We start from the raw sequence: 27,459 nt of genomic DNA, 5'->3' as shown, positions 1-27,459 counted from the left end.
GCTACAATGAACATTGGAGTGCAGATACCTTGTTAAGACATTGATTTCAACTCCTTTCTAAATATACCCAGAGTGGGATTTCTGGATCACACGGTAGTTTTATTTTAACTTCTTGAGGAACCTGCACACTGTGTTTCATAATGGCTGTATGAATTTACACTTTCACCAATTTACACTTTTACCAATAGGGTTCCCTTATTCCACAGTCTTGCCAACGCTTGTTACTTTTTGTCTTTTTGATAATGGTATTCCCACAGGTATGAGATGATATCTCATCATTTACATTTGCATATCCCTGATGATTACTGATGCTGAAAAATTTTCATATAAGTGTTGCCCATTTGGTTGGTTTTAATGCCGAAGTGGAAATATGCTTTCATGACTGACTTCTCTCCTTTTGGTTTATGAATAAAATTATCATAATTTATATTTCTCCTATTTTTCCTCCTTCAGGTAGCAATGCTTACACAGCCAATGGATGGAGCAAATCATTCTGTGGTGTCGGAGTTTGTGTTCCTGGGACTCACCAATTCCTGGGAGATCCAACTTCTCCTCGTTGTGTTGTTCTCTGTGTTTTATGTGGCAAGCATGACCGGAAATTCTCTCATTATGCTCACGGTGACCACTGACCCTCACTTACACTCTCCCATGTATTTTCTATTGGCCAACCTCTCTTTCATTGACTTGGGTATTTCTTCTGTCACTTCTCCCAAGATGATTTATGACCTTTTCAGAAAGCGCAAAGTCATCTCCTTTGGAGGCTGCATTGCTCAGATCTTCTTCATCCATGTCATTGGTGGTGTGGAGATGGTGCTGCTCATAGCCATGGCCTTTGACAGGTATGTGGCCATATGTAAGCCTCTCCACTACCTGACCATCATGAGCCCACGAATGTGCATCTTCTTTTTAGTGGCTGCCTGGATGACAGGCCTTATACACTCTGTGGTTCAGTTGGCTTTTGTAGTCAACTTACCCTTCTGTGGTCCTAATGTGTTGGACAGCTTTTACTGTGACCTTCCTTGGTTTATCAAACTTGCCTGTACGGATACCTACCAACTAGAGTTCATGGTCATAGCCAACAGTGGATTCATGTCTGTGCTCTGCTTCTTCATACTGATCATTTCCTATATCTTCATCATTCTCACTGTTCAGAAACACTCTTCAGCTGGTTCATCGAAGGCTCTGTCTACACTTTCAGCTCACATCACTGTGGTAGTATTGTTCTTTGGTCCTTTGATATTCTTCTATACATGGCCATCTCCATCCACACACCTGGATAAGTTTCTGGCCATCTTTGATGCAATTCTTACTCCTTTTCTGAATCCTGTCATCTACACACTCAGGAATCAAGAAATGAAGGTGGCAATTTGGGAAGTGTGCAGGCAGCTAGTGAATTACAGGAAGATCTCTTAATGATTGCCCATATTGTGAGTGTCCTCATTGACTATTTAAGAACATTGCTGATGGTCAAACTCAGAGAGAACCTTCTCTTTGTCCTAACTGGATTGATTATCAATACTTATATTGGGTTTTTTGGTTTTTACTTAGCAGTGAAAGACATCAACTTAACAAAAGAGAGAAGGAATTATAGAGAAAATATTTATAAAACAAAAATTATAATAATTTTGTGATATAAATCCTAAGGAATGATATTTATTTATAATAATTCATAGAAATACAAGGGAGCAAAGTCCTTTAAGGCCCTGAGAAGAGGGAAATGTCTAATATGAATCTGTCTCATACAGGAATTCATGGCAGTATTCAATGGTGCATTAATAAAGGAAGATTCAAGTGGGTCCTCTTACTGTAGTTAATAGCTTGCCCACATCTACCCCTCTTTTCTATCTCTGTGAGGGCTGTGCAAGGAGAATAACATCTTTGAGAGCACACATACAGGAGTCTAATGCATGCCTTTGTGTAGAAATTGTGTGAGCTATTTTTGGAATACCAATAGAGAACTGAGAAATTGTCATGATTGTTCTCCATGATCAACATTATGCTACTAAAACGCCTTCCATTTTTTTTTTTTTTTTGACACAGAGTCTCACCTGTTGTCTGGCCTAGCTGTGGTGTCAGCCTAGTTCACAGCAACCTCAAACTCTTGGGCTCCCAAGATCATCCCACCTCAGCCTCTCGAGTAGCTGAGACTACAGGTGCACACCACTATGGCTGGCTAATTTTTTTTTTCTACATTTCGTTGAGATGGAGGTGTCGATGATGCTCAGGTTGGTGCGAACTCCAGAGCTCAAGCAATAATCCTGCCTTGGCTTCCCAGACTGCTAGGATTACAGATGTGAGCAAGTGTACCATCAAGCAGTTGGGGAATTTTAGCTTCCCATCTTGCAACTCCAGGAACTTTGTGTTTAGAAGTCCTGGTTTTCATAACAAGGGGAAACATTTGTAGCAGAGACACAAGAGTTCCATTTTGGTCTATGACTGTTGCCCAGGAAATTCAATATTCTTGTGCCAATAACAAACAGTGAAGAAGAAAAATCACCATCCTGGCAGGGGTAATTTATTGGTCATTAGGAAGAAGTAAAGCTGTTGTTAGGTAATGGAAGTAGGGAGGAAACAGTTTTCCACCAGCTGATCCACATGAGTGACTATTAATATTCCTGTAGCCAGTTTTGGTGGTAGATGGACAAGTGCAGCACCTGTGGCCTGAGAAGTTCATAGTAAGCAGTGGCTTTGAGTGGCTTTGGGTGGCTGAGGCCTTGTTGTAACTGTACTCTTGTCCAGTTTCTTCCTCTGCCACATCTAGCTCAATCCGTACCTTCAAACAGAATTGATCCTGAGAGCACTCCCTGACAAACTTCCTGTGTGTTGAATGAGCATCTAGGTCAACTTATGAGCCCGGTAGGACAGCTGATTTGCCAACTGAAGAATCTAGACCAGGGGTCCTCAAACTTTTAAAACAGGGGGCCAGTTCACTGTCCCTCAGATCGTTGGAGAGTGCGCACTGTAGGCCTGGGACGAGTCGGTTGCTAAGCAAGACAGGCAGTGGCGGGAAAAACACCTGGCAGGCCAGATAATTATCCTAGGCAGGCGGCATGTGGCCCGCAGGCGGTATTTTGAGGACACCTAATCTAGACTATATAGGAGAGGAGGGATATGAATACCAGGTGTGGTTTCACAACTCACTTCAGGAACAGGTTTTGTAATTCATCCCATTAGCTTTCCTCTAATAAGATGTGTTCAGGGTAAGAGGCAGACCTAAGGCCTGGAAGAGCTATTCCCAGAACTCAAGTGAATCATGAAGATGCAAGTGGTTCCATGGTGGATGTCATGTATGCTCTGGTCTGTCACCCAGGTCCCCACTTCATCACAGAAAGATTTATTCCCCCAGCTGGTAGAAGGTCTGTTGCCTGACATGTCTCATCATTCTGCCCTCCTTGGAATGGACTTGGCTATGAGAGTTGATTTAACCAAGATCTTGTTCCCTTTTGTGGCAGTTTCCTCCAACAGCCCACTGGAGACAATTCTGAAAGGTCATCCTAGGTTCAAAACTCCCTGCAAGAGTAGCTGAGGCCTTGTTGCAACTGTACTCTTGTCCAATTTCTTCCTCTGCCACATCTAGCTTAATCCATACCTTCAAACAGAATTGATCCTAGAGCACTCTCTGACAAACGTCCTGCATGCTGATCTCATAGTCTGCTTGGGAACTCAATCTTTGATGCAAAGGTTTTCCTGATCTCTGTCATATTACTGCCAGAGAAGGATATCAAAAATGTTGGTATTCTATGGAATATTACACTGGTTCAGTACTTTCATATCATGCTAATTAGATTTGATGAGCTACACAGAAGTAATAATTACTGTAGATGCCTTAGTAAGAAGCACATGTGCCAGATGAAGGAAGATGAATCCTGCAGAAGTTCAGGAACCTCAAACATCAGTGACTTTTACTCTAAGTGGTGTGGTGGCATGCCAAGGTACTTCTTCTGAAGTTGCTGCACCTTGCAACACCTGCCACAGAAAGAGGTGAATTTCTTTGGATTTTGGAGTCAACATATTCTGTAATGAGTATGCTGTTCCAACTCATTTATTGTGGAATCATAGGCTGCCAGTTTCAAATTCAGTCTGGAGCAATAAAAGTCTCTGTACACAGTCTTCAAGGCAATAGTAGACTCCTCCTACTCCATAGCATTACTGAAAATTCTCTATGACCAATTAAGAGTGAGGACAAAACATGAGCTGCTTTACGAATAGATAGGCATATTATGCTGGCATCAGCTGTAGGTGAATAAGCACTGTACTAAACCCTACTAAGCGACTGTCCTGAAGGATAGTGGCTAATGACAACTCTTCTAAGGGGAAGAACTTTAGGGAATGCATTTAGTTATAGACTGTCTTTGGAAGGAGAGATGGCCTGAGATACAGATCTTACTAATTCTCGGGCAGGGCTAATGGTTTGTTTGGTTGTTCAGGGCCTAAGAAGGAAGAAGATTGTAAAATTATTGGCATGGACTTCTGGGGACAGATATGTATTTAAAGTTCAAAGAAAGGCACAGAAAACGAAGACCTTTATGCTCATATAAAGCCTATGAGAGGTTGATTAGTGTCCAAGAGCAGATGACCTGCCCCTCTAGATGGAAGTCAGTCCTTTTCCCCAGCTATCCTAGGACTGCTTAATTGGCACTAAACTGGTCATTATAACGTAGATTAAGTCTCTGCATAAAATCAACACCATGAATTTCCACTCAGTAAGGCTGATCTGGCTGTCATCACTGTGGAGCGCCCAAGTTGCTGACATAAAGGTGAAGGGTCAGCATCCACTATGGTACTTATCTTACCATAACTCTGAGACGACTAGCTGTAGCTGTCCATCTTTTGGAAGGTTGAACAGAGTTAAAAACTTCTTTTATTGAATTGAGAAAGTCTAATCTTCATATATATGCATATATAAAACTTTATAGAGATAAATATATATATAAATATATGTATATTGCCTGTAAATATATAGTATATATTAATATAATATGTTATAACACCCTTCCTCCCTCCCTTCATCCATCCCATCCTCTGGTTCTTTTCCTTCCTTTCTTTCTTTCTTTCTTTCTTTCTTTCTTTCTTTCTTTCTTTCTTTCTTTCTTTCTTTCTTTCTTTCTTTCTTTCTTTCTTTCTTTCTTTCTTTCTTTCTTTCTTTCTTTCTTTTCTTCTTTCTCTTCTTCCTTTGTTTTTCTGGGTATTTATTTGTCTTTCTTGCACATAGTGCTGTTGCCAGCACCACCATTCGTGGATTTATAGAATAGCTTTGCTGCCATATCTATTGCTATTGTGTCATATTCAATATTTCCTCTGGACATATTTTTATATGAAGTAAAGTGTGACAATGGGCTTATACCTATGGACTTCACTGGACTTACTTGTGCTCTAACACCCAGAAACAAATGGCTTAATAGAGTAGTAGGATAGCCTATTGAATACTCTGCTTTTTTTCTATATTATTTATATTTCATATTTATGTACTAGTAAGTATAATTTCATTTTTATTTAATAAAGCAAATGAGGTCATTGACATTTTAGTGCAGCACAGCACTGACTCCTCTCACACATGGCTTATTTTATGGACCATGATCCTGATACCACACTCATTATGTGGACTTTCAGTCCATACTTGTATTACTCCAGACATAAGAAAATCACTTTGATTCAGGGGCCTGATTCATATCTGCATAACTAATTGTTAGAAAGTTCTTCCTTCTATTGTTTATATGTATGCTTTTAAACATTTTTTATTTTCTTTTTCCTGTTTATTTAAGGTATAATTGACAAATAAAAATTATATTTAAGATGTACAATGAGATGTAGTAGGGTTAGAGGTTGTGGTGTCCTAAGGAAGAAAGCTTCTTGAGTGATCATATCTGGGACTGGTCTCTGACCACTTTGAGCTCCTTATGCCACTAAACCAACAGATAGAAAGGGGTCTGCCTCTGACATTTGTGTGGCTTGAGGCAAGAGCAAAAACAGAATTTCACAAGCCACATGCTGAAATATTTGAAAGTTTTAAATCAAGCTAACAAAATCCCAAGTAAAATAAGTTCTCTCTTAACATGTTGATCAATTTATCACTATATATATATTAATATGGCATCTATATACAGAAAATTTAGGAAGTCAGGTTTGTGGATTTGGGAATGTTTGGAATAAAATTACTGAGTTCTGAGGATCTGAATGTGATCTAGAAGTAGAGGCAAGGAGTCCAGGAGTCTCTTGGCTTCTTAAAATCTGCACACCATGGTGAAGGGCATGACCAGGAAATGGATGTTTTAGCTTCTTTTGTAGGATGGGGAACAAGGAAGGGAATTCTCTTGCTTGGGTGTAAGGACAGTATTGCTTGTCAGGTTGACACATTCCAAATAGTAGGTGGAAAGTTGGTTCTTACTCCATAGTTGGGGCAAGGAGTATTAAGTCCAGAAGTGTGGTAATACACTGGGGATGCTTCTTAGTACTTTTTGCCCGTAGTTCTCATCAATGGAAAACTATGGGATTCCATCAAAAAAAGGATCATCTGAAGATTGATATCCTATAGGAATAATTGTAGGGATAAAATAATTTGCTCACCCCACAGGAAGGGTACCCTGTCCAGCCTAGTTACTGATGGAAGATAAGATGAACTGAAGGAAGTTCTATTATCAAAATAGACCTCATGACCAGCTATAGAAATGGGGATTTTGAGAGTTGTATTTTGTGTTAATTACCTTTTTCTCTCTCTGTTTTCCACTAGTTAATTCACATGAGGGACACTGGTAGAGGCTAGCATTTTCGCTTTCGAGTACCCTGCAAAGATGTAACTATTTCTCCTATGATACAAAATTTCTTCTATCCTGATATTACTTTTCCTGCCCTGAGTGTTCCCTGTATGAAAGAGTGGATACAGAGGGTAAAAGAATAGCTTCCATTTGTTGCTCCAAATGTTCACTGGCAACTCTTCTCCATCTAACTTTGTATATTTATTTATTTTTTGAGTCAGAATCTCACTCTGTTGCCCCGACTAGAGTGTCATGGCGTCAGCCTAGCTCACAGTAACCTCAAACTCCTGGGCACAAGTGATCCTACTGTCTCAGCCTCCCCAGTAGTCGGACTACATTCACACATCACCATGCCTGGCTAACTTTTTCTCTATATATTTTTAGTTGGCCAATTAATTTCTTTCTATTTTTATTAGAGATGGGGTCTCACTCCTGCTCAGGGTGGTTTCGAACTCCTGACCTTGAGCGATTCGGCCGCCTTGGCCTCCCAGAGTGCTAGGATTACAGCCATGAACCACCGCGCCCGGCTGACTTTGTATATTTATTAAGCCCTTTTCCAGTTACCTATTTTGAGTGTGCTATTTCTTATCTTGGAAGGATCTTGACTGATACAACGATACAAAATTGAAAGTGAAATTCTTTGTTTTCTTGGTAAACAATTGCACTGTCTTGAAATATGTATTATATAAAGTTTATTGTCTCTTTTTCCAGATACATACATATATATATATTTATATGCACAGGGACATACTATATGCTGTTTTTCTGTCCACTGTTTTACTCAACAGCATGTTTTGGTTGTCTTTAACTATAGAGATTTTGAACTTGCTTTTCAGTGGCTTCAGAGAATTTCATGGTATGGATGTAGCATAACGTCTTTATCATCAACTGATAGATGTTTTAATTGTTTTGTTTACTATTAAGCTCTCAACACTGGAAAGAACTTCTGCACAGCTAAATCTCGGAACATGTCCATAATTACTCAGTATATGATTGTATAAAAATGAAATGTTGTGTATATTCTTCTATTTACTGTATAAAAGTTTAGCACATTGATTTCTATGAAGATGATCAAGTGATTATAGTTAATTTTTGGAGTTAACATTTATCTATTTTAAGTGATTAATTATAATGTGTAATAATCAATATATCTGACAAAATAGCACAAAGATATTAGACAAAAAAATTGCACTTTTGTTTCACTCTTTCTCTCTAGTGTCTTATTATGAGTTTTTATATGCTTTGGTTCCATTGGACAAAGCAAATAGTTCTCTAGGGGCAAAGTACCCCATCCATGAGCTCCTTCTAAACCATTATGTTTTTGCAGTATCACTTGGTCACTATCCTCTTGAGATCTATGTAATTATCTTCATGTCTTCTTATGGCAGGATATTATATGGCACTTTATATTAGAGGACACAGGAAAATCTCAGAGTCCCTGAAGATGCTAATGGAATGAGGGAAATACATTTAACACTGGGAAAGGTGGCTTTAGTTTTTTTTCTTGTTGGAATTGCTATGGACATGAGTCTTATCCTAAGGTATATGAATTCATCCTAAAGTAAAGTAGATAGAGTCCAGAATAAGGAATTGAATAGCACAGATGAATAATTATGAAAATGTTTGTTAACATATTGGAAAAGGTTAACTGAACTTGACTTTGAGCTAGAATTGTATTGTGCCTAGGGAAATGTGAAAGACATTGGAAAAAGTCAAATGGCTTTGTAATGTTTTGGATGTTGCAATTGATCATTCTGTTCTCAAGATGGTGTTATGAATGATTCTCTTCTGCCACTTGGTAAAAAGTCAAGGAAACTGATGACACATTGAAATAGAATAATAAAGTTTATTATATTTTTATCTCAATTTTCTTTTTAAAAGAGATGGGTATAAATTGATGATGTTCTGTAACAAGGGAAGCATATTTATCATGAACTTGTCAAGTTTGCAAGGTGGAAAACAGTTTCATAGACACCTGAATAGATGTAAGATACGTGAATACCGAAACACCTAAAACTGAATAAATAACTCCAATGTAATGTCATTTAAAAATGCTATGTGAAAAATTTAAAAACAAAATAGTACATAAAACTACTGGGGGTTAGATTGAGTTTTCCTGGTCTCTTATGTGGTTCAGACTTAGATTATTTTTATTAGTTTTATCTTTGAACTATTAATATAAGTAGAATGAAGAAGGGTCAGGTATGTGGACAAAAATAATTTAGGGATGAAGCTGAGGATAAAATTCTAAGAGTAAATATAAAATATATTGAGTTTGTTGAGTCTTGTGAACAAAAAGCTAAGGAGCAACTTAGTTTGTGGCATTTATATATATATATAATTGTAGTTGATCAAATAGCTGAGTTGAAACTTTAATTATTTTATCCCTACAATTTACCCAATGAAGTTAGTATTATTAATTGCAATTCGATTGTCAAATAAACTGAGGTTCAAGAGTTTAAGTAACTTGTCCAATCTCAACTTGTCAGTGGCTGAACTGTGGTATAAATCTTGGTTTTCTGAATTTAAAGCCCACATTCTTTCTACTATACCATATTACTTTTCTAAATAAAACTAAAATTACAGCATAATGTGATAAATTCTTACATACAGGTTTGAATAAAATGTTTTCCACTACATTATGATGTTCTTCATACAGTTAAGCTTTTCGGATCACGTGCTAAGTATTCAACAGCAATTCTTTTCCAATTATCTTTTTTTTTTTTTTTTTTGCTCTGTAATGTTCTATTTATTTTATCTAAAAAGTCAGAAAGTAATAATGACAAAATGTTAACTTTTTCATTCTTGGTTTTTTGTCTGTTTGTATAATTATTCTGTATTTTTACACTTTAAAAGTTAACTTGATATATTGCCCATCATTAGAAAGAGATACCATAAAAATGCTAAGCAATACTTCTTCAGATATTTATTTTTCTCTATAAAGCGGGATTTTTAAGCAATAAGATTGTATTTTTGTCTAGTCTTCCTTAAAAAAATTAGAGTGGCATTATTTTAAGAAAAGAAGTGTGATTACCCCATTCTTTTTTTTTTTTTTTTCCTAGATTCTTTTTTTTTTTTTATTTTATTTTTTTTATTTCGGCATATTATGGGGGTACAGATTTTAAGGTTTCAATAAATGCCCATTTCCCCCCCTCTATCTTTGTTTTTTCCCCTAATGCTTATCGGACTGACACTTCAGTAGAACACAAAATCAGATACTCGAGTTTTGCTGCAATGTCAAATTATTAGAGAAATTTCTGAATATTCACTCTCAATTTCAGTACCTAACACAAAGTAAACTGGTAACAGACAGATCGTGGATCTACATCTTTCTCTGGACCACCGTTTCGTAGCTTCAAAGAATCCAAACATGAAAAAAGCACAATTCATGCCTTTGAGATTTTAACAGGTTATTTTGGTGAGTTAGACTTGTACTTAGTTCACTGAAATATAAGGATTAGCAAAGTAAATGCTAGTAATATAAATGTAGATGTCACAGATATCGTAAACATTTAATAAATCTTGAATGTTAATATTTTTGTGAAGTAGGGAGTGGGAAGGAGGTGCTTTTTTGACTGAATAAGGCTAGTAGTCTTTGAAATGGATGTAATATTAAGAAGTTGAAAAACGTGAATAATTTTGTGAGACGGGAGCAAGGCTATATTAGTATTGAAGCAAAAATCAAAAGAATTTGGAGTTAAATTGCTGTTGCCAATGTTGAGCATACTTGTATCTCACGAGGTAGATCACAGCAACTACTCTGGGAGAAAGCAGAAGGGGATTAAAACAGACAACTTTGTGCAAGAGAACACCTCCACATGACAGTCAGCACTGTCTCTGAAATGTACAGAATCTGTGAGCATATATTTGCCCTTCCCTCCCCTCCCCCAGCTTTAATAACGTATGGCTGACAAAAATTGTATGTATTTATGGTGTGTAATGTGATGTTTTATATATGTATACATTATAAAATGCTTAATTCAAGATAATCAACATATTTATCGTTTCTCATTCTTATTTCTTTGTGGTAAGAACATTGAAGATCTGCCTTCTTAGCAATTTTCAAGAGTGCAATACATTGTTATTAACTGTATTACTGCTTCACGATAGACCTCTGGATTTATTTTCTGTTTTAACTGAAACATTGAAGCCTGTGAATAACATCTCCCCATTCCACACCCCCATACCAGCCCTTGTCAACCACTATTCTAATCTCTAGTTGTATAAGTTTGATATCTTTAGATTCCACATTCAAGTGAGATCTTATAGAATTTGTCTGCCTGTGTCTCTTTACACTTAGCACAATTTCCTCCAGCTTCATCCATGTTGTTGCAAATGACAGGATTTCCTTCTTGCTTATCGCTGAATAATGTTCCATTATATATGTGTATACACCTCTCCTCTCAACCCATTGTCTCTATCCATTCACCTGTCAGTGTGCACTGAGGTTGTTTCCACACCTTGGCTCCTGTGAATAATGCTGCAATGAACATGGGAGTGCAGATATCTTGCTGAGGTACTGATTTCAATTCCTTTCTAAATATACCCAGAGTGGGATTTCTGGATCACATGGTAGTTTTATTTTAACTTCTTGAGGAACCTGCACACTGTGTTTCATAATGGCTGTATTAATTTACATTTTCACCGCCAGGGTACAAAGTTACCCTTACTCTACAACCTTTTGAACACTTGTTACTTTTTGTCTTTTTGATAATAATTATTTTAAGATATATGAGAGGATATCTCATCATTTAAATTAGCATGTCCCTGATGATTAGGGATGTAGATAATTTTTCATATACCTGTTGCCTGTTTGGTTGGTTTTAATGATAAAGAGGAAATATGCTTTCATTACTTTGACTTCTCTCCTTTTGGTTTACTAATAAAATTATAATTTACATTTTCTCATATTTTTCTTCTTCAGGTAGCAAATGCCTTCACAGCCAATGGATGGAGCAAATCACTCTGTGGTGTCAGAATTTGTGTTCCTGGGACTCACCAATTCCTGGGAGATCCAACTTCTCCTCTTTGTGTTTTCCTCTGTGTTTTATTTGGCAAACATGATGGGAAATTCTCTCATTATGCTCACTGTGACCTCTGATCCTCACTTACACTCTCCCATGTATTTTCTATTGGCCAACCTCTCTTTCATTGACCTGGCTATTTCTTCTGTCATTTCTCCCAAGATGATTTTTGATCTTTTCAGAAAGCGCAAAGTCATCTCCTTTGGAGGCTGCATTGCTCAGATCTTCTTCATCCATATCATAGGTGGTGTGGAGATGGTGCTGCTCATAGCCATGGCCTTTGACAGATATGTGGCCATATGTAAGCCTCTCCACTACCTGACCATCATGAGCCCACGAATGTGCATCTTCTTTTTAGTGGCTGCCTGGATGACAGGCTTCATCCACTCTGTGGTTCAGTTGGCCTTTGTAGTCAACTTACCCTTCTGTGGTCCTAATGTGTTGGACAGCTTTTACTGTGACCTTCCTCGGCTTATCAAACTTGCCTGCACAGACACCTACCAACTAGAGTTCATGGTCATAGCCAACAGTGGATTCATGTCTGTGCTCTGCTTCTTCATACTGATCATTTCCTATATCTTCATCATTCTCACTGTTCAGAAACACTCTTCAGCTGGTTCATTGAAGGCTCTGTCTACACTTTCAGCTCACATCACTGTGGTAGTCTTGTTCTTTGGTCCTTTGATATTCTTTTATACATTGCCATCTACCTCCACACACCTGGATAAGTTTCTGGCCATCTTTGATGTAGTTCTCACTCCTCTTCTGAATCCTATCATCTACACACTCAGGAATCAAGAAATGAAGGTGGCAATTAGGGAGGTATGCAGACAGCTAGCGAATTACAGGAAGATCTCTTAAGTGATTGCTTGTATTGTGGGTGTCCTCATTGATTATTTGAAGTCATTGCTGATGATCAAACTCAGAGATAAACTTCTCTTCGTCCTAGCTGGATTGATTATTCACACTTATATGCATGTATTTGGCCTTCGATTAGCAGGGAAATAAATTCACTTAGGAAAACAGAGAAGAAATTATAGGTAAAATATTCATAAATCAAGGATTATAATATCATTGAGGTGTAATTCCCAAGGGATGATATTTGCATAAAGTAATTCTAAGAAACAAAGGGAGCAAAGTTCTTTAAGGCCCTGAGAAGAGGGAAATGTCTGATAGGAATCTGTCTCATATAGGAATTTATGGCAATATGCAATGGTGCATTGATAAAGGGAGATTCAAGTGAGTCCTTTTACTTTATCCCCCAGCTTGCCCGCATCTGCTCCCTTTTGTGTCTCTGTGAGGGCTGTGCAAGGAGAATAGCATGTTTGGGAGCACACATGCAGGAGTCTAATGGATGCATGCTTTTGTGTAGAAGTTGTGTGAGCTATTTTAGTAATATCAAAAGAGAACTGAGAAATTGTCATGATTTTTTTCTGTAGTCTACATTATGCTACTCAAACCCATTCCTTTTTTTTTGAGACAGAGTCTCACTATGTTCCCCAAGCTAGAGTGCCTCGTGTCATCCTAGCTCACAAGAGCCTCAAACTCCTGGGCTCAACGATCATCTTACCTCAGTCTCCTGAGTAGTTGGGACTACAGGCATACACCATTCTGTCTGGCTTTTTTTTTTTCTCTCTAATTTTTATTGAGACAGGGTGTCGCTAATGCTCCGGCTTGTTTGTACTCCTGAGCTCCCACCTTGGCCTCCCATAGTACTAGGATTACAGGCGTGAAGAACTCTACCTGGCCTGCCGTTGGGGAATTTGAGCTTCCTAGCTTGCAACCAACTCTGGGTACTTTGTGTTTAGAAGTCCTGGTTTTCATAACAAGCGGAAACTTTTCTACCAGAGACACAACAGTTCTATTTTGGTCTATTGCTATTGCCCAGGAAATTCAGTATTCTTGTGTGATGAACAGACAGGGAAGAAGAACAATCACCATGCTGGAAGTGGTAATTGATCATTAGGAAGAAGTAAAACTGTTGATAGGTAATGGAAGTAGGAAGGATACAGTTTTGCACCAGCTGATCCACATGAGTGACTATTAATATTCCTGTAGCCAGTTTTGGTGGTAGGAAGACAAGAGCAGCAGCAGTGGGCTGAGAAGTTCATAGTAGGAAGTGGCTTGGAGTGGTCATGGATGAGCATCTAGGTCAACTTATGAGCCAAATATGAAGCATATTTGCCAACTGAAGAATCTAGACCAGGGTTTCTCAATCTTTTTAAACAGGGGGCCAGTTCACTGTCCCTCAGACCATTGGCGGGCCGGACTATAGTTTAAAAAAAGCTATGAACAAATTCCTATGCACACTGCACATATCTTATTTTGAAGTGAAAAAAAAAAAAAAAAAGGGCAAAAACACCCGCATGTGGCCCGTGGGTCGTAGCTTGAGGACCCCTGATCTAGACTATATAGTAGAGGAGGGATATGAGTCCTAGGTGTGGTTTCACAACTCACTTCAGGAACAGGTTTTGTAATTCATCCCATTAGCTTTCCTCTAATGAGATGTGTTCAGCGTAAGAGGCAGACCAAAGCCCTGGAAGAGCTATTCCCAGAACCCAAGTGAAGCACGAGGATGCAAGTGGCTCCATGGTGGATGTCATGTATGCTCTGGTCTGTCACCCAGGTCCCCACTTCATCACAGAAAGATTTATTCCCCTAGCTGGTAGAAGGTCTGTTGCCTGACATGTCTCATCATTCTGCCCTCCTTGGAATGGACTTGGCTAAAGAGAGTTGATTTAACCAAGATCTTATTCCCTTTTGTGGCAGTTTCCTTCAACAGCCCACTGGAGACAATTCTGAAAGGTCATCCTAGGTTCAAAACTCCTTGCAAGAGTAGCTGAGGCCTTCTTGCAACTACTCTTGTCCAATTTCTTCCTCTGCCACATCTAGCTTAATCCATACCTTCAAACAGAATTGATCCTGAGAGCACTCCTCGAAAAACTTCCTGTGTGTTGATCTCATAGTCTGCTTGGGAACTCAATCTTTGATGCAAAGGTTTTCCTGATCTCTGTCATATTACTGCCAGAGAAGGATATCAAAAATGTTGGTATTCTATGGAATATTACACTGGTTCAGTACTTTCATATCATGCTAATTAGATTTAATGAGCTACACAGAAGTAATAATTACTGTAGATGCTTTAGTAAGAAGCACATGTGCCAGATGAAGGAAGATGAATCCTGCAGAAGTTCAGGGACCTCACACATCAGTGACTTTTACTCTAAGTGGCGTGGTGGCACGCCAAGGTACTTCTTCCAAAGTTGCTGCACCTTGCAACACCTGCCACAGAGAAAGAGGTGAATTTCTTTGGATTTTGGAGTCAACATATTCTGTAATGAGTATGCTGTTCCAACTCATTTATTGTGGATTCATAGGCTGCCAGTTTCAAATTCAGTCTGGAGCAATAAAAGTCTCTGTACACAGTCTGCAAGGCAATAGTAACCTGCATAAGTAGGAGCTCAGACTGCTACTCCTCTACAGAATTACTGAAAATTCTCTATGACCAATTAAGAGTGAGGACAAAACATGAGCTGGTTTATGAATAGATAGGCATATTATGCTGGCATCAGCTGTAGGTGAATAAGCACTGTACTAAACCCTACTAAGCGACTGTCCTGAAGGATAGTGGCTAATGACAACTCTTCTAAGGGGAAGAACTTTAGGGAATGCATTTAGTTATACACTGTCTTTGGAAGGAGAGATGGCCTGAGATACAGATCTTACTAGTTCTTGGGCAGGGCTAATGGTTTGTTTGGTTGTTCAAGGCCTAAGAAGGAAGAAGATTGTAAAATTATTGGCATGGACTTCTGGGGACAGATATGTATTTAAAGTTCAAAGAAAGGCACAGAAAATGAAGACCTTTATGCTCATATGAAGCCTATTAGAGGTTGATACCTTACAGAAGCAGATGATCTGCCCTTGTAGATGCCAGTCAGTCCTTTTCTTCAGCAATTCTAGGACTGCTTAATTGGTTCTAAACTGGCCATAGCAACATAGATGAAGTCTTTGCATAAAATCAACATCATGAATTTCCACTCAGTAAGGCTGATCTGGCTGTCATCACTGCCGAGTTCCCAAGCTGCTGACATAAAGGTGAAGGGTCAGCACCCACTATGGTACTTATCTCACCATACTCTGAGACTAGCCGTAGCTGTCCACCTTTTGGAAGGTTGGATAGAGTTGAACACTTCTTCTATTGAATTGGGAAAGGCTAATCTTCATATATATGCATATATAAAAACTTTCTAGATATAAATATATATAAATACATGTATATTTTCTATGAATATCTAGTATATAGTAATATAACACCCCTCCTCCCTCCCTCCCTCCATCCATCCATCCCTCTCTCTCTTTCTTTTTCTGTTTCTTTCTTTCTTCCTTTCTCTTTCTGGCTTTTGATTTGTCTTTCTGCACATAGTGTTGCTGTCAGCACCACCATTCATGGATTTATAGAATAGCTTTACTGCTATATCTGTTGCTATTGTGTCATATTCAATATTTCCTCTGGACATATTCTTTTTGGAAATGAAGTGTGACAATGGGCTTATACCCAAGGACTTCACTAGACTTACTTGTGCTCTAACATCTGTAAATGAGTGGCTTAATAGAGTAGTAGGATGGCCTAGTGAATGCTCTGCTTTTTTGGTATATTGTTTATATTTTATATTCATGTACTAGTAAGTATAATTTCATTTTATTTAATAAAACGAATGAGGTCATTGACATTTTAGTCCAGCACAGCACTGACTCCTCTCACACATGGCTTAATTTATGGACCATAGATCTTGACAACACACTCAGTATGTGGACATTCAGTGCATACTTGTATTACTCCAGACGTAGAAAATCACTTTGATCCAGGACTTGTTCTATATTTGCATAAGTAATTGTTAGAAAGTTCTTCCTTCTATTGGTTTATATTTATGCCGTTAAACATTTTTATTTTCTTTTCCCCAGTTTATTGAGTGTAATTGACAAATAAAATTATATTTAAGATATACTATGAGATGTAGTAGGGTTAGAGGTTGTGGTGTCCCAAGGAAGAATGCTTTCCGAGTGAGCATAGCTGGGACTGGCCTCTGACCACTTTGAGCTCCTTTTGATAGAAAGATAGAAAGGGGTCTGCCTCTGACATTTGTGTTGCCTGGGGCAAGAGCAAAAACAGAATTCCACAAGCCACATGCTGAAATATTTGAAAGTTTTAAATCAAGCTAACAAAATCCCAAGTAAAATAAGTTCTCCCTCAACATATTGATCAATTTATCACAAAATATATATTAATATATGCTTCAATACACAGAACATTTAGAAAGTCAAGTTTGTGGATTTGGGAATGTTTGGAATAAAATTACTGGGTTCTGAGGAGCAGAATGTGATCTAGAATTAGGGACAAGGACTTCAGGTAGATACGTGTCTTGGCTTCTTAAAATCTTTGCCCCATGGTGAAGGGCATGACCAGGAAGTGGCCATTTTAGCTTCTTTTGTGGGATGGGGAGTAGGAAAAGGGAATCTTTTCCTTGCGTCTAAGGACAGTACTGCTTGTTAGGTTGACATACTCCAAATACTAGGTGGAAAGTTGGTTCCTACTCTACAGTATGGACAAAGAGTATTAAATCCAGAACTCTGGGAATACTGGGGATGCTTCTTAGTACTTTTTGCCCATAGTTCTCATCAATGGAAAACAATAGTGTTCCATCAGAAAAAGGATCATGTGAAGACTGATATCCTATAGGGATAATTATAGGGATAAAATGATTTGTTCATCCCACAAGAAGGGTACCCTGTCCAGACTAGTTACTGATGGAAGGTAAGATGAACTGAAGGAAGTTCTGTTATCAAAATAGAGCTCATAACCAGCCACAGAAATGGAGATTTTGACAGTTATTTTTTTGTGTTAATTACGTTTTTCATCCTCTATTTTCAACTGGTTAATTCATATGAAGGACACTGGTAGAGGCTAGCATTTTGGATTTAGAGTACTCTGCAAAGATGTAACTGTTTCTCTTATGATACAAAATTTATTCTATCCTGATTATTATTTTTCCTTTCCTGATTGCTCCCTGTATAAATGAGTGAACCCAGAGAGGAAAAGACTTGCTTCAATTCATCACTTCAGCTCTTAACCCTTCTCTACCTAACTTTGTTTAGAGTACATATTAAGCTTAAGAGTATTTATTAAGCTCTTTTTCAGTTACCTATTTTGAGTGTGCCATCTCTTATCTTGGAAGGATCTTGATTGATATGAGTATACAAAATTGAAAGTGAAATTCCTTGTTTTTCTGCTTAACTATTGCACTGCCCTGAAATACTTATTATAGAAAGTTTATTGCCTATTGTTCCAGATACATATATATTTATATGTTCAGTGACATACTATAGGTGTTTTGCTTTCCACTGTTTCATTCAACAGCATGTTGCGGTAGTCTTTGGCTACAGAGGTTTTGAACTTGCTTTTTAGTGGCTTCAGAGAATTTCACTGTATGGTTGTAGCATAATATCTTTAATTTATCATCAACTGATAGATGTTTTAATTGTTTCACTTAATATTAAGCTCTAAGCACTGGAAATAACTTCTGCACAACTAAATCTCCGAACATGTCCATAATTACTGAGTATATGATTGTATAAAAATGAAGTGTTGTGTATATTCTTCTACTATTTACTGTATAAAAGTTTAGCACATTGATTCTATGAAGATGATCAAATGATTATAGATAATTTTTTGAGTTAACATTTATCTATTTTAAGTGATTAATTATAATGTGTAATTATCAATAGTTTTGACAAAATAGCACAAAGATATTAGACAAAAAAATTACACTTTTGTTTCACTCTTTCTCTCTAGTGTCTTATTATGAGTTTTTATATACTTTGGTTCCATTGGACAAAGCAAATAGTTCTCTAGGGGCAAAGTACCTCATCCATGAGGTCCTTCTAAACTATCATGTTTTTGCAGTGTCATTTGGTCACTGTCCTCTTGAAGTCTATGTAATTATCTTCATGCCTTCTTATGGCAGGATATTATATGGCACTTTATGTTACAGGACACAGGAAAATCTCGGAGTCCCTGAAGATGCTGGTCTCTTTATACAGGTAATGGAATGATGGAACATTTAACACTGGGAAAGGTGGCTTTAGTCTTTTTTCTTGTTGGAATTGCTATGGACATGAGTCTTATCCTAAGGTACATGCATTCATCCTAAAGTAAAGTAGATAGAGTCTAGAATAAGGAATTGAATAGCACAGGTGAATAATTATGAAAAAGTTTGTTAACATATTGGAAAAGGTTAACTGAACTTGACTTTGAACTAGAATTATATTGTGCCTAGGGAAATGTGAAAGACATTGGAAAAAGTCAAATGGCTTTGTAATGTTTTGGATTCAGTATACGTTGCAGTTAATCACACTGTTCTCGTTGATGATTATATGAATGATTGTCTTATTATGCCACATGGTAAAAAGGCAAGAAAACTGATGACACATGGAAATAGAATAATAAAGAGATTAGAACCACTATTCTAATCTCTAGTTCTGTAAGGTTTATTTTTTTTTAGATTCCACGTATAAATGAGATCTTACAGAATTTTCCTTTCTATGTTTGTCTTATTTCACCCGGCACAATTTCCTTCAGCTTCATCCATGTCGTTCCAAATGACAGGATTTCCTTCTTTCTTACAGCTGAAGAGTATTCCATTGTATATATGTATACACCTCCCCCCACCCCATTGTCTCTATCCATTCACCTGTCAGTGTACACTAGGGTTGTTTCCATAGTTTGGCTCTTGTTAATAATGCTGCAGTGAACATGAGAGTGGAGATATCTCAGTGAGATACTTCTTCAACTGTTTCCTATATGTACCTGGAGTGGGATTTCTGGATCACATGATAGCTTTGTTTTTAATTTCTTAAGGAATCTCCACAGTATGTTTTATAAAGGCTGTAAAAATTTACATTTTCACTAATAGGGTAGCAGGGTTTCCTTATTCCACAGCCTTGCCAACACTTGTTACTTTTTGGGGTTTTTTTGATACTTGATTATTTAACAGATATGAGATGGTATCTCCTCATTTAAATTTGCATGTCTGTGGTGATTAGGGATGTTGACAATTTTTCATATACCTGTTGCCCATTTGGTTGGTTTTAATGCTAAAGAGGAAATATGCTTTCATTATTTGGACTTCTCTCCTTTTGGTTTATGAATAAAATTATCATAATTTATAGTTTCTCATATTTTTCTTTTTTAGGTAGCAATGCTCACACAGCCAATGGATGGAGCAAATCACTCTGTGGTGTCAGAATTTGTGTTCCTGGGACTCACCAATTCCTGGGAGATCCAACTTCTCCTGGTTGTGTTGTTCTCTATGTTTTACATGGCAAGCTTGACGGGAAATTCTCTCATTATGTTCACTGTGACCACTGACCCTCACTTACACTCTCCCATGTATTTTCTATTGGCCAACCTCTCTTTCATTGACCTGGGTATTTCTTCTGCCACTTCTCCCAAGATGATTTTTGATCTTTTCAGAAAACGCAAAGTCATCTCCTTTGGAGGCTGCATTGCTCAGATATTCTTCATCCATGTCATTGGTGGTGTGGAGATGGTGCTGCTCATAGCCATGGCCTTTGACAGATACGTGGCCATACGTAAGCCTCTCCACTACTTGACCATCATGAGTCCACGAATGTGCATCTTCTTTTTAGTGGCTGCCTGGATGACAGGCCTTATACACTCTGTGGTTCAGTTGGTGTTTGTAATAAACTTACCCTTCTGTGGTCCTAATGTGTTGGACAGCTTTTACTGTGACCTTCCTCGGCTTATCAAACTTGCCTGCACAGACACCTACCAACTAGAGTTCATGGTCATAGTCAACAGTGGATTCATGTCTGTGCTCTGCTTCTTCACACTGATTATTTCCTATATCTTCATCATTCTCACTCTTCAGAAACATTCTTCATCTGGCTCATCGAAGGCTCTGTCTACACTTTCAGCTCACATCACTGTGGTAGTCTTGTTCTTTGGTCCTTCAATATTCTTGTACACATGGCCATCTCCCTCCACAGACTTAGATAAGTTTCTGGCCATCTTTGATGCAGTTCTCACTCCTCTTCTGAATGCTATTATCTATACACTTAGGAATCAAGAAATGAAGATGGCAATGAGGAAAGTATGCAGACAGCTAGTGAATTACAGGAAGATCTCTTAAGTGATTGCTTGTATTGTGAGTGTCCTCATTGAGACCATTTAAAGCCATTGCTGATGGTCAAGCTCAGAGAAGCTTCTCTTTGTCCGATTGATTATCCACACTTATATTGGGTGTATCTGATCTTTACTTAGCCAGGGAAGGCATTAACTTAGGAAAACAGAGAAGAAAGTATATGTGCAATATTTGTAAATCAAAGAATATAGTAACTTTGGGCTGTAATTCCTAAGGAATAATTTTTATATAAAATAATTCTTAGAAACACAAGAGAGGAAGCTTCTTTAAGGTCCTCAGAAGAATTTTAGGCAGTAAGCAATGGTGCATTCATAAAGGGTGATTGAACTGGATTTTCTTGCTATATCCCACAGCTTGCCCTGATTTACCCCCCTTTTGGGTCTCTGTGAGTCCGTGCAAGGAGAGTAGCATGTTTGAGAGCACACACGTAGGATTCTATTGGATGCATGCTTTTGGATAGAAGCTGTTTGAGCTATTTTTGGAATACCAAGAGAGAACTGAGAATACATAATGATTTTTCTCCATGATCAACATTATGCTACTCAAACCCATTCAGTTTTTATTCGCCTTTCCCTCTCCTCCTTTTTTTGTCACCCACAGTATACTCTCTGGGCCAGGAAGTTTTTTTCTCCTTTTTCCTTTCCTCCCTCAGGCTTTCTTCCTTCTCCCTCCCATTCATTCATCTCTTCTTCTCTCCTACTTCCCTTTACCCTAGCCACTTTTTCTTTCTACTCTCCCATTTCTTCTGTCCCTCTTAAATTGCTCTTTTAACAGTTTTTATAAAATGTCTCCTCCACAGGTTTCATGTCTTTTTTTTTTTTTTTTCTGAGACAGAGTCTCACTCTGTTGCCCTGGCTAGAGTGCTGTGGTGCCATCTTAGCTCACAGCAACCTCAAACTCCTCGGCTCAAGCAATCCTCCTGCCTCAGCCTCCCGAGTATCTGGGACTACTGGCATGCACCACCATGCCTGGCTAATTTTTTTTCTATATATTTTTAAATGGCCAATTAATTTCTTTCTATTTTTAGTAGAGATGGGGTCTTGCTCTTGCTCAGGCAGGTTTTGAACTCCTGAGCTTGAGCGATCCTCCTGCCTCCACCTCCCAGAGTGCTAGGATTACAGGCATGAGCCACTATGCCCACCCCAGGTTTCATGTCTTGATGAACTTGTGTGTGTTTTGGTCTCAGAGCCTCAGCTGTGAAATGTGAGCATAGTGGAAACAGCCAAATGACAAGGATAGAATCACTGAGTTTTCTATTCTTTTTTTTTTTATAAAACCATCAACTCTGAGCATTGCAAACATTGCCAAAATTTTAGCATATATCATTGCTTCCTTACAGGCTCATTATTTGAATTTATATATATGTCTATAACTAAGACACAGTTTACTTTCTGAATCTTCTATAGCTTTCTATTGCCATTGGGTTTTCTCTTTTACTATCCTCTTTCACATTCTGAACTATCTAGACACTTTATCTTAGGACGAATCTACACTTTTCCCTCTGATAAACAAAATCAGATCCTACTACCTTGTATGGTCATATTTCTTGGTCACTAGAACTTCTACTGTAGTTTCATTCACCTATATTAATTATTAATATGATGCTTAAACAATGTAAGTAACTTCTATTTCACTGAGAGTTCTTGAAAGTAACTTAGATCTGTCTGTCTCATGCAGTCATTTTAGTAGACCAGCAGAGCTCATGAGCACCTTAAATACAACCCATTACCACCACAAACAGCCTATTTATGCCTTCTTAAAGGTAGTAAATGTTATTTATAAAGTAGGAAAAATGAATACATTCACTAACAAGATCCATAGGCACAGGCACGCCATAAAGGTATTGGTAAAGTGACACATGTGCACACACCTGAACGCACAAACACAGACACTCACTAGGACAAATGTTTCAATATTCAGTATTTAATCTTATTTAAAATTATCCAAATAATATCCACTAATTACTCTATTTAACACTAAACCAAGGATTAAAAAAAACTAAGCATCTTAAATTTTATGTTTAAGTGGACATATTGCAGCACTGTCTTACTGTCTTTATTTTAATTCAGATTGATTGAACATATAATTTTATACCTTTCCTAATTTTACATGCTTGTTTTCTACTCCATACTTATAAGATCGGGGATAGGATATACAGCTGTTTTGTAAAAAATACAATTAAAATGTTCTGAACTGTTCAAGAATTTCATTTACTTTTTAAATGATAATAATTATATATATTTATCATGAACAACAATAATATTTTGAAATATGTATATTGTGGAGTGGCTAAATCAAGCTAATTATCAGATGCTTAATCCCATATACTTATTTTTTGTGATGACCATGCTTAAAATCTATTCTCTTAGTGAATTTCAAGAATACAACACACCATTATCAACTATTGTCACCATTTTGACCTTATCCCTCCTAACTGAATTTTCTGTCCTTTACTAACATCTCACCAACCTCCTTCCTTACAATCCCTGCTCCAGCCCCTGATAACCACCATTCCACTCTTCTGTTTCTATAAGTTCAAATTTTTGAGATTCCACATGTAAGTGAGATAATGCAGTATTATCCTTCCATGCCAGTTTATTTCACTTGATATTATGTCCCCCAGTTTCATTCATGTTTTAGTAATTAATAGAATTTCATTCTTTTATAAGGTAAAAGAGTACTCTATTGCATGTGTGTGTACTCATATATAAGCATATATTTATATGTATACCACATTTTATTTATCCAATAATATTGTCAATGGATACTTTGATTGAATCCATAACTTGGCTATTGTGAATAATGCTGCAATGAACGTGAGAGAACAGCTATCTCTTCAACATAGTGATTTCTTTCTTTGGATATATACACAGCAGGGGGATTGCTAAATCAGATAATGGGCCTATTTTTAATTTTTGAGGAACCATCATACTGTTTTCCGTAATGGCTGCAGTAATTTACATTCCCACCAAAAATGTGGAAGGGGAAACTCAATCTCCAAACCAACTAGGAGGAGAGGAATGAAAGGACCTGGACTAAAGAAATGACAATGAAAAGAAAGAAGAAGGGACAAATACATGCAATATTAAAAAGAATAATTGACAGAATTATAGTGGGTAGGAGCAAAGTCTAGGTGTCTCCAGGATTCTAGCTTGGGAAGACTGAATGGCATCATCAGTCTAGGTGAGAAGTGCAGAAAGAAGAGCCCAGTTTCTAAGGGGAAAGTGAAAAGTTTAATAAAATTTATATGTGGAATTCCCCTATCAAGTTATATTGTCTGGGGTTCAGAAAATAAGTCAGGCCTGCTGTTAGATATTTAGGAGGATATTTAAAAGGTGTGCAACACTTAGTATGAAAATTTTTTAATACATAAAAGCAAACACTTCAAAAAGAGGAGTCCCAATGTGTCTACCTTCTAGTTCAAGAGGGTCTAACATTTTAGCTGAGGTTCAGTAGCAAATTTGTACAAAGGAGAGGGTAAAGATTTGTCAGAAATATTAATTTCATCGCTGAACATTATTCTTCCAATATTTTACTAATAGTCTATTGCTGCCACTGCAAGGATTGCTACAGGTCATTCTGGAGCTCATGGAGGGAGTGCAGGCCACCTTCCTAACAGGTTGTTTAATCTATACTTGGATAATAGTCTGTTCACTTGACACTTGCTCCTACTATTTGGTAACTCAGAGCAGTAAGATATTCTCTTTGAATAATTGTTTATACTATTTTTGAATAGTATATGTCTTTTTCAAATAATTATATATAATAAATTTTATCACATGGAAAGCTTAATGTATATCTTAATTATATCTTTGTATATCTTCATTTATAGTCAGTTTTGTAACTTTGTAATTTCTACATTTTGTAGTTGCTTTTCATTTACTTGTAAACCTGGTTCACATAGAATAGAAACCTTTTACATTTTATTCATTTCTTCTTAAATCAGTGTTTCCTCATTTTAGCTCTAAAATATTTGATTGATTTATAATCATTAAATATTTATATAGTTTTCTTTGCCATATAAAAATAATGACTAATTATTTAGGGAATTATTGGGGTAAAAACTAATTGTCATACACATTGAGTGGTGTAGAAATTTATAACTTCTGGTCTCAAAACATTTTATTGGTTAATAATATCAAATTTTCCTGATTATCTCTCTATGATTTCCCCAAATTTCACTTCTGATTCTAACTAAATCTAAAAATCTTGGTATTAACTGTATCTGACTGTGGGTGAGTAAATTCAGATTTAAAAGCCTGATAGGCTTTAAGCCTTCTAGGCAATTATCCTCATTTTGTTTATTCCTCCACCTATGTAGACACCGAGAAACTCAGAGAGCATGAATACAAGTATATAATCTGGATTAGAAGAGATTTGCCTGTTGAGAATCAGTGACAAAGATAAGTGTCCACCATTTGGTGTTAATGGAAAATATACCCAGGATGTGAGATTGCAGTAATCACTATCACTGACATCTTCAATAAAATACAAGGACACTACATTCCAACATTGAATTCACTCCTCAATATTTTTAGCATCCTTAGAATAGGGTTTCCTTACGAAAAACTGACCAGATCAGAAGAGAGTCCTTGAAAAGAGATTTCATGGTGGATATTGAAAACACTAATTAAACTGAAAAGTTTTGTGAGGTTTAATTAAAGAGATTAATTTCCAAGAATAGTCAAGATGAGTGAATTTCTTGGACTGTACATAAAAAACCTCTTTCTGAAACTTACAGCCTTAACAAACAGTCTCCTCATTGCCACCTTCATGTCCTTATTTCTAAATGTGTAGATCACAGGATTCATAAAAGGAGTGATGAGGACATCAAAGATAGCTAAAAATTTATCTATGGGTAAGGTAGGGACTGGCCACACATAGACAATAATGCAAGGACCAAAGAAGAAAACCACAACAGTGATGTGAGCTGAGAGGGTAGAGAGGGCCTTGGATGAACCACCTGAAGAGCGTTTATGAATTGTGACCAGGATGAAAGTGTAAGACAAAAGCAAGATGAAGAAGGTGCCCATGGAGATGAAACCGCTGTTGGCAGTGACCAGAAACTCCAGTCTATATGTGTCCATACATGCAAGTTTGATGAAGCGAGGAAAATCACAATAAAAGCTATCCATTTTGTTGGGACCACAAAAGGGTAAGTTTACAACAAAAGCCAATTGGGCCACAGAGTGGATGAGTCCGATGGTCCAAGCAACAGCCGTAAGAGAAATGCACATCCTTAAGCTCATGATGGTCAGGTAGTGGAGGGGCTTACAGATAGCAACGTATCGATCGTAGGCCATGACTATGAGCAGCACCATCTCTGTGCCCCCAACGGTGTGAATAAAGAACATCTGGGTAATACATCCTTTTAAGGAGATGACTTTATGTTTCCTGAAAAGATCATAAATCATTTTGGGGGTTGCAATACTAGCAACACCAGTATCAATGAAGGAGAGATTTGCTAGCAAGAAGTACATTGGGGTATGTAAGTGGTGGTCTGAAATGATGGTGAGCACAATGAGAAGGTTTCCCAGCATACCTGCTACATAAAATATTGTGAAAAACAGAAAAAGGAGAATCTGAATCTCCCAAGAACTGGTGAGTCCCAGTAAGAAAAATTCAGACACCACCGAGTAATTTCCTCCATCCATCAATTTCATGTACAAGGCTGACCCTAAAGTTTCCTGAAGAACACAATAGGAAGAAAAACATAATTTTTAAGTTGAAGGACATATCTTGGATATAAAGTAATGACTCAAATGTCAGAAACTGAAGATACCTTTCCATTTTACACAGAATTTACATAGTACAAGATTCGCAGAGAGCCAGCCCTAGAACTTTTTCCACACCCAGATCTTTGGTATCCTTTAAGCAGGTAGCCTCAAATTTATTTTGGGCTTTGGAGTATAAACAAGAAGGAAAAAATATACAAAGGTATCTAAAAATTTAAGTAGAGATATGTCAGGAAGTAGAGAGACATAATTCCTAATTTCTACATGGAAAAAAAGGCCATAGAACGTGCTAAAACAGAAAAATGATATTCATTTTTGCCTGTATTATTTAGCCACCTTACTACATTGTATAGTTTTTTTTTCTTAAATTTCTTGGATTCTCTAAGTTTACAGTCATGTCACCAGCAAAATGAGATCACTTTTTTCATCTTTGATTTTTATTGGTTTGATTAAGATAGTATTCATTTCATTACCTCCTTATTAACATGGAAGTCCTACTACACTTTTTTTTTTTTTTCTTTTGAGACAGAGTCTCATTTTGTTTCCCAGGCTAGAGTGAGTGCAGTGGCATCAGCCTAGCTCAAAGCAGCCTCACGCTCCTGGGCTCAAGCAATCCTTCTGCCTCAGCCTCCCAAGTAGCTAGGACTATAGGCATGTGCCACCATGCCTGGATAATTTTATATATATATATTTTTTAGTTGGTCAATTAATTTCTTTCTATGTTTAG

General features: G+C 37.4%; 4 protein-coding genes across 4 annotated transcripts; 3 read left to right on the top strand and 1 right to left on the bottom strand.

Annotated features, from left to right (window-relative positions):
* Positions 1-474: 474 nt before the first annotated feature.
* Positions 475-1,413, top strand: LOC105859215 (olfactory receptor 4F3/4F16/4F29-like). The gene has a single exon (XM_012742857.2). The coding sequence runs from the start codon at positions 475-477 to the stop codon at positions 1,411-1,413; it is 939 nt and encodes a 312-aa protein (XP_012598311.1).
* Positions 1,414-11,698: 10,285 nt separating this feature from the next.
* On the top strand, positions 11,699-12,637 carry LOC105859216 (olfactory receptor 4F3/4F16/4F29-like). The gene has a single exon (XM_012742858.3). The coding sequence runs from the start codon at positions 11,699-11,701 to the stop codon at positions 12,635-12,637; it is 939 nt and encodes a 312-aa protein (XP_012598312.2).
* Positions 12,638-20,046: 7,409 nt separating this feature from the next.
* LOC105859237 (olfactory receptor 4F3/4F16/4F29-like) lies at positions 20,047-20,985 on the top strand. Its single transcript, XM_012742888.3, has one exon. It carries the CDS (start codon positions 20,047-20,049, stop codon positions 20,983-20,985), a length of 939 nt encoding a protein of 312 aa, XP_012598342.2.
* A 4,679-nt stretch (positions 20,986-25,664) lies between these two features.
* Positions 25,665-26,651, bottom strand: LOC105859214 (olfactory receptor 4F3/4F16/4F29-like). Its single transcript, XM_012742856.2, has one exon. It carries the CDS (start codon positions 26,649-26,651, stop codon positions 25,665-25,667), a length of 987 nt encoding a protein of 328 aa, XP_012598310.2.
* Positions 26,652-27,459: the final 808 nt, after the last annotated feature.

The sequence above is a fragment of the Microcebus murinus genome, chromosome 6 (genome assembly GCF_040939455.1).
Source record: "Microcebus murinus isolate Inina chromosome 6, M.murinus_Inina_mat1.0, whole genome shotgun sequence".
Lineage (NCBI taxonomy): Eukaryota > Metazoa > Chordata > Mammalia > Primates > Cheirogaleidae > Microcebus > Microcebus murinus.
The sequence above is the reverse complement of the archived record's forward strand: the minus strand, read 5'-3'. Positions and strand labels throughout refer to the sequence as shown.